The sequence below is a fragment of the Malus domestica genome, chromosome 10 (genome assembly GCF_042453785.1).
Source record: "Malus domestica chromosome 10, GDT2T_hap1".
Lineage (NCBI taxonomy): Eukaryota > Viridiplantae > Streptophyta > Magnoliopsida > Rosales > Rosaceae > Malus > Malus domestica.
In genome coordinates, this window is record NC_091670.1 from 25,624,586 (window position 1) to 25,632,633 (window position 8,048).

Genomic DNA, 8,048 nt, shown 5'->3' on the forward strand with positions numbered 1-8,048 from the left:
AGAAAACATGACTGGGCAAAAACAAATGTTTTACAAAATCATTTTTTTTATCAACATATCTAACCCCTCACTGTAAAACATGTATAATTTTCCCAGAATCAAGATATAAGCATATATATATATATATATATATATATGAAATCATATCAATTCAATTCATGCTTCACATAATCATATTCAAATGTATGCTATGCCAAGATATAACAGAGTAAGCAATTCAGGTAAGAATAAATTCATAGAATTATGATATGTTAGCCGGAACCCCTGTGGTAGTCTGTACGGCTAAATTCATAGCTCAAAAGTCAATCTAGTCGGAGTCACTACAATGACCTATACGGCAATGTACTGCACATAAGTTGGAACCACTAAAAAGGTTTGTACGACAAGATTGGGTGTAATATAGTTATGCTCAATTTTACTCTCTCATAATAGCCGGGCGATAAATCTCTAGTCACCTACGAGTCGGAACCTTAATTAAGGTTTGTATGACAAAACTGTACACTTAAGTTGGATCCAATATGAGCATATAGTGCGAGAGGTGACATAAATAGACAGGCTTGTACTTCATATTTCTGGCTAAATCATAATCACCTAAGGTGCAGTTTTATGACCTCAACATTATTCGATCACATATCACATCATCGATGATTCACCTAACCAAACATAACTTATCTGAATTTACATGTGCCTCAACAGCACCACACACACACACACACACACACACACACACACACACATATATATATATATATATAAAAGGTATCACACACCAAGTCATACACGAAACATAATTGTATATGCATGGCATTTATGGCATATTATCATTTAAACATATTTTTCTGGGAAAATATCAAGTATATAAATATATACTGAAAACTAAAAGCCCATTCACTGATATGTCGAAGGGTCGTAACCCCGAGTCCCCCGTGGATACGCTCGTCCTTGAGATAAGCCTAACCTATATGCGAATTAACTATAAAAACGTTATTTTAAAGCACATAGGCGAAACTAGCTAATAAGTTCTCATACATTGCTCAAAATGGGTATATGAATATACCATAGTGACCTACACAACCTCACGAACATTGTGATATTTTTAGAAAAAAATTTCTATGGCTCACGTGCCCTCATGCGCATCACCTTCAACCTCCAGACGCTAGAACAATGTCGCCGGTGCCGGATTCTGGGTAGACCTGCAACGGCCTCTTTCTCGCTTGTTTCTTAACCATTTTTCATGAAATTTATACCAATAGAAAGCTGGAGATGAGTAAAACAATGTTATACCTGTTTAAAGCTCCAAAAATCACAAAATCTTGTCGGAGGAATTCGAGGAAACTAGCCAACTTCGAAACTAGCTATCCCGACGTCTAAATCTTTCCAACAAAGCACTCTGAGCCTCCTTAGAACCTCTTAAAGCTTCCTATGGTCTTGAAATTCCATAAAAATCAACATTTTACGTGAGCATGAATAGTACTTCAAATCGAGGTTATGGTTTCGACGTGAAAACGATGAAGTTCTTACCTGAAACGTGTACCCCAGGACTCGTATGGTCCTCATGAACACAATGGTGGTCTTAGAATCCTTGATTTGTCACGATTCAAAGGGTTTTGGGTTTGAGTCCGTACAGGAGGGAAAAGAAAGAGAGTCTAAGAGATAGAGAGAGGACACAGGAGGGAAGAGGGAGAAGGTTATGGGTGTGTGTGTGGTCCAAAGTCACCAATCACAACTAATAATTTTCTTACTTCCAATTGGGTCCAAAATAATAGAAACTTAACACATTGGTCCTCAACCACACATAGCCCCACAATGTCACAAACGCTCAAGGGTAAATCTGTCTTTTCATGACCACGATAAATAATTCTCAGGACGGGCTGTGAAAGTATCCAAAAAAAAAAAGAGATATTTTTGAAAATTCAAAAATTCAAAAATTCAAAAAAAAAAAAAGGGCCTAGACCTCTCCTTATTTGAGCCTAACAACTTTCATAACAAATATATATGAAGGAGGACTTTTGGGCTATCACTTAGAAAGGAAAATGGTGAAGTTTTGTTACTTTGGAAACTTGGCTACTAGCAAGACACCTCCTTTGTCAACTCCCTCAACCGAAGACTTGGGGGACTCCTACCATATATTACTACACCTTGGTACTTGGAGGTTTCATGACTACTTAGTGACTTGGATCTTTCAAGTCTCCAACCGATAAATTTTCCTCACTCGGGAAATCAAATGAGCATTATTTTAACCTAAATGCTTCACCCCTGTAAAAGAAAGGGCAACAGGGCTACTTGTTTAAAAATCGAAGAAGCATCGCTATCTGAATCTCGAGAGCAAGATCTTCCTGGATAAAATTTGTCAACACTACCCACACGCAATATCAGCTTTTCGGGTACCACAGGTAGCTTTCTTAAAGATCCCTGACCAAGCTAACGCGCGTGAATTTTGTAGCCCCAACTACCTTAACTATTACCCACAAGAGGTAAAGGAACATCACCATTACTGGCTAATTGGCAAATCCCTAGATGCATCGACCTCCAGCTTTCGTGGCAAAGCATACTCACAAGAATGCCTAATTTTTCCTTATATCCAAGAACACACCTTCAACAAATTTGCTTGTTCAAAAATCGAAAAGGTGACGTTCTCAGAATTTCAAGAGCCAGATCTTCAACATATCTTCTTGTTCAAAAATCGAAGAGGCACCACTCTCCAAACTTCGAGAGTCAGCACTTGAAATCAAGCTTCCAGTCAGGAACTGACTACCTGGAACCCTTTCCTGATTACTTACCTAACATTTCTCTTGAGTACTCATCTTCAACATCTTGTGCTTCCAAAGAAGATACCACATTTGCTTGAGGAACAAATAGGGAAAGTGAAAATGATACAAGGAAGCATGTGGAGACAAGTGCAACAGAACATGTGTCGATTCACCTATTACTTCTTGAAAAGCAAAGGTATCCCATATCATTAGGGTCGAACGTACTCCAGATTTGACGAACTTGTTTTGACCCTTAAATTCTAGAGTTGGCTCGCTCATTTGAAGGAAACTAGGAAACCCTCAAATCCAGTTCAAGAATAAGCTTGTGGAAAGTCAATACGTACAACCCAATTCATCCTTTATTTCTTCAAAAGCAAAAGTAACTCATATCATTTCTTCTCTTTTTTCTTTTCATTATCCTTTTTGTTGCTTGCAAGATAAGGAGAATGATAACAATAAGCTGGAACCCGAGATCAAAACTTCCAAATCTGAGGCTGATTGCTTGGAACTTTGATTGCTTACCTTGTCTGTCACCTCTTTCGACAGATCTCCTAGCTTGGCGACTTGGGGGACTTCTACTATATGGTTTATATAACACTTGACCAAGCCTGATACTACAAGTAAGCTTCAAGTGAAAATGATACATTACCTTGTGCATCAACATCAGCTAAAGATACCATTCTTGGATGAAGGACAAATACCTCCAGAAAAGATGCCACTTTTACCTATGGGGCAGAGGCAAGTGAAAATGATACTACACTTCGGTACTTAGAAGTTTTGTGATTCCTCAGTGGCTTAGATCATGCAAGTCCCTAACCGAGGGACTTCCCTCACTCGGGAACTTAGGGGAGCACTGTTTGTACCATATTTGATCAATCTCGAAACTATTAAGCACCGGTCAACGTTATACCGTCAAAGACCCAGAAGAGTTACCCTCCAACTAGGAGGCCAATCACAGCGCGACTTGTGTCGACATCAGAAGCCAATCACAGCGCGAAACGTGTCAACATCAGAGGCCAATCACAACACGACACATGTCAATGTCAAAACAAAGCTATAAACTCTCTTCTATAAAAGGAGATCATTCTCCCACAATAATCCCAAATACCATTTGCACTAAATCATTTACTAAAACTCACTAAAAGAGAGCTTGAACCTATGTATTTGTGTAAACCCTTCACACTTAATGTGAACCACGTACATCTTGTGTTTGCTTCCTTGTTTCTATCCATTTACATACTTATCCACACTAGTGACCGAAGCTATCTAGCGAAGGTCACAAACTTGACACTTTCTGTTGTACCAAAGTCCTCACTGATGTTGTGCATCAACAAAGTCCAACGACCACAAGTACTTCACGACACCAATTTATATGTTGTCCATATGTTTGGCTTAAAGTTCGTCACATGTGAAAGGGTGTGTGAGAATGTGAAGGTTTAGGGTAAAAGGAGAAACCTTGCAATTGTTGGAATTAATGCACTACCCTAAATGTTAAGACTCTAGACATTCCCAAGAACAATTATTCATGCGCTACTCTAAATGTTAAGACTCTAGACATTCCCAAGAACAATTATTCTAGAGTCATTGTTCTTAGCCCATGACTGTTAAGTTATCTAGGAAGAACTCTCTAGTACTTTGTATTCACTATATATATAGCCTTTGGCATATCATTTTGTATCAAGAAAGTTACAATAAGAAGTAATACAAGAGCTCTGCTGTAGCAACTCAGATTTCCCATAAACTTGTTAAGTATTCCCATTCCTTTACACTTCCTACAAATTGGTACCATAACCTTGTTCGTTCATATACGGGTGTTCAAAACATCTCCAACAGATGGCTTCTGGTGGGAAAGAAGGTCCATTAGTTTCCTACTTTATTCTTCCAATTTTTTGAGGAGAGAATTATGATTTTTAGAAGGTGAAGATGAGGACTTTGCTTCGATCAGAAGGACTCTAGAGCATAGTTGAAACAAGACTTGAAGAACCAGCTGCCGACACCGAAGTTCCAGCTACACAAAGAGAAAAGTTTGAAGTAGATGTAATGAAAGATGCCAAGGCTCTCTCAAAAATTCAAAACGGAGTCACTGGCAACATTTTTCCAAGAATCACAAGAGCCTAAATAGAAAAAGAAGCGTGGGAGATATTAGAAAAGGAGTTCCAAGGTGACAGCAAGGTAGAAACCATCAAGCTCCAGACGTTGCGCAGGGAGTTCCACAATTTGAAGATGAAGGAATTAGAATGCATCCAAGACTACTCTTCTAGAGTTGTTGAAGTGGTGAATCAAATTATAACACTTGGAGAAGAGATGTCTGACCAACAGGTTGTTAAGAAGATCTTGATCAGCTTGCTGGAAAAATACGATTCGATTGTTTCGGCCATTAAAGAGTCAAAAGACCTCGCCACTTTATCACTAGAGTAATTGATGGATTCTTTAAAGTCACATGAGCAAAGAAGGCTGAGATGAAATAATGAGCAATCTATTGAAAGTGCTTTCCAATCGAAGCTCACATTCAAATCCAAGAAGTTATTCAAGAAAGGCAATGCTCGAGATGACTAGCAAGGTGGGGAGCAAAGAAGATGGAAGAAATGCCAGTCTAGCAAAAGAGATGATGACAAAAGCACTAAAGGTTATAAGCTTTTTTTGTAAGATTTATAACAAAAATAACCATGACATAGCTAAGTGTTTTAACCGCGAGAAGCCAAAGTGTCATTATTGCAACAAATTTGGACATGTTGAAAAGGAATGCAGATTCAAGAATTCAAGCAAATTTTGAGGAGAATGATGATGCAAAAGAAGGAATTTTATTTTATGCTGGTCAATCAAAATCCGGAGAAGAAAATGGAGATGATTATTATCACCAAGCATTGGGGAAAGGCACTGTTCCTGTCTAAACAAAAAGGGGAGTCAAATATATCCGTGATGTTTTGCTTGTTCCAAACATAGCTCAAAATTTATTAAGTGTTGGGCAGCTTATGCGAAATAGCTACAAAGTTGTTTTTGAAGATGTGGATTGCACTATTTATGACAAAAAGGATAATGAGCAACTCGTTGCAACGGTTCCAATGGAGACAAATAAAAAATTTTCCCCTTTCAATACATTTTGGAAATGAAATTTCTTTGAAGGTTGATGTTGTGCAAGACTCTTGGTTGAGGCACAACAGGTTCTGTCATTTAAATTTCCAGAGGCTAAAGCTTCTCCAGAAGAAAAGCATGGTGAAAGGGTTACCAGAAATTGAAGCAACAGCTGATGCTTGTGAAGGGTGTGTCATGGGTAAACAGCATCGTAATTCATTCCCAAGTCAAAGCAGTGGAGAGCAAAGGCACCGCTGGAACTTGTGCATACCGATATTTGTGGCAAAATGCCAACTCATTCCTTAAGCCAGCACAGGTACTTTCTTATGTTCATTGATGATTTTTCGAGGATGACATGGGTTTACTTTTTGAAGGAGAAATCAGAAACTTTCAGTCTTCAAACAATTCAAAGCTTTAGTAGAAAAGCAAAGTGGTTGCAACATCAAAATCATTCGAAGTGACCGAGGAGGTGAATATACCTCTCATGAATTTGAAGAATACTACAAAGATGAAGGCATTTGGAAGCAATTGACAACAGGATATAGTCTCCAGCAAAATGGGATTGCCGAAAGAAAGAACCGAACGATCGTGGAGATGGCTAGATACATAATGAATGAGAAAGGGCTACCAAAAAATATTTGGGCAGAAGCTGTGTATACAACAGTATGTATTCTTAATAGATGTCAAACCAAAGTAGTGAAGAACAAAACTCCATTTGAAGCTTGGAGCAGATTCAAACCTTCGGTGAGTCATTTCAAAAATTTTGGCTGCATTTGTTATGCTTATATTCCCGTTAAAAAAAAGAACTAAGCTTGATGAAAAATGCCAAAAATGTATCTTTCTTGGCTATTGTTCCAGCACCAAAGGTAATAGGCTTTATAATGTTGAAACTAAGAAATTGATTGTGAGTAGATATGTGATTTTTAATGAAAAAGCTAGCTAGGATTGGAATGAAAATAAAGTTCAGGAGATGACATATGCAATTGTGAAAGAAGAAAGTGAAATTCCAAGAGAGCAGCAGCAAGAAGAAGGCACGCCTCAGACTCCAGTAGTTGTCGGAAGAAGAAGTTCAAATGATGTTGGAAGCAGTTCGAATGCAAAACCTGTTTCTCCTAACTACCCTTCATCAAAAAGTCCTCCATTAAGAACTCGAAGTTTGTGAGCAGTGTATGAGACTTGCAATTTCGTTGGTGTAGAGCCGGAAAGCTTCGAAGAGTCACAAAATCATGAAATATGGGTGAAAGCCATGAATGAGGAGATGAGAATGATCGAGAAAAATCAAACATGGGAGCTAGTTGATTATCCACAAGATAGAGATGTCATAAACGTGAAGTGGATTTTCAAGACAAAATTCAATCAAGATGGGAGCATTCAAAAGCATAAAGCTAGGCTCGTGGCAAGAGGCTTTACTCAAAAGCCAGATATTGATGTTTCTGAGACCTTTGCTCCAATTGCACGGTTGGAAACTATTAGAACTTTGATTGCTCTTGCTACTCAAAAGAATTGGTTGATTTATTAACTTGATGTGAAGTCTGCATTTTTTAATGGAGTGTTGGAAGAAGAAGTTTAAGTTAAAAAACCCCCAAGTTTCGTGCTTGAAGGGGTAGAAGACAAAGTTTTCAAGCTAAAAAATGCCCTTTACGGATTAAAGCAAGCACCTCGAATGTGGTATGCTGAAATTGATAAGTATTTTGCCAAGCGTGGTTTCGAAAAGAGTTAAAGTGAGCTTACACTCTATATTTTAAAGAGATGAACTTCCATTCTCATTGTTTCCTTATATGTGGATGACTTAGTCTTAACTGGAAATGATCAAAGTTTGTTACGGCAGTTCAAGAAAGATATGATGAGCACCTATGAGATGAGTGATCTTGGTTTGCTTCATTATTTATTGGGAATTGAAGTTTCTCAAACCAAAAATGGGATATTTATTTCTCAAAAAAATAAGCAGAAAATCTACTCAAGATATTGAATTTGTCTATGCAAAACAGTAGCTACTCCTTTGATGCCAACTAAAAAGATGAAGAAATGTGATGGTGCAAAGAAAGCAGATGCCACAAAGTATCGAAGTTTGATCAGCAGTCTTTTATATCTCATTGCCACTATGCCGGATATCATGTTTGCTTCAAGTATGCTTTCAAGATACATGAAGGAACCAAGTCAGCTTCACTTTGGTGCCGGAAAAAGGGTGTTAAGATATGTGCAGGGCACGAAGTTCAAGGCTTATTG

The 8,048-nt window shown here is 38.1% G+C and overlaps 1 protein-coding gene across 1 annotated transcript; it reads left to right on the forward strand.

The window, feature by feature from the left end:
* The first annotated feature begins 6,792 nt into the window (after nucleotides 1–6,792).
* Nucleotides 6,793–7,341, forward strand: LOC139188637 (uncharacterized mitochondrial protein AtMg00820-like). Its single transcript, XM_070806271.1, has 2 exons — nucleotides 6,793–6,976; nucleotides 7,019–7,341. The coding sequence occupies exons 1-2, from the start codon at nucleotides 6,793–6,795 to the stop codon at nucleotides 7,339–7,341; spliced, it is 507 nt and encodes a 168-aa protein (XP_070662372.1).
* The last annotated feature ends 707 nt before the right edge of the window (nucleotides 7,342–8,048 follow it).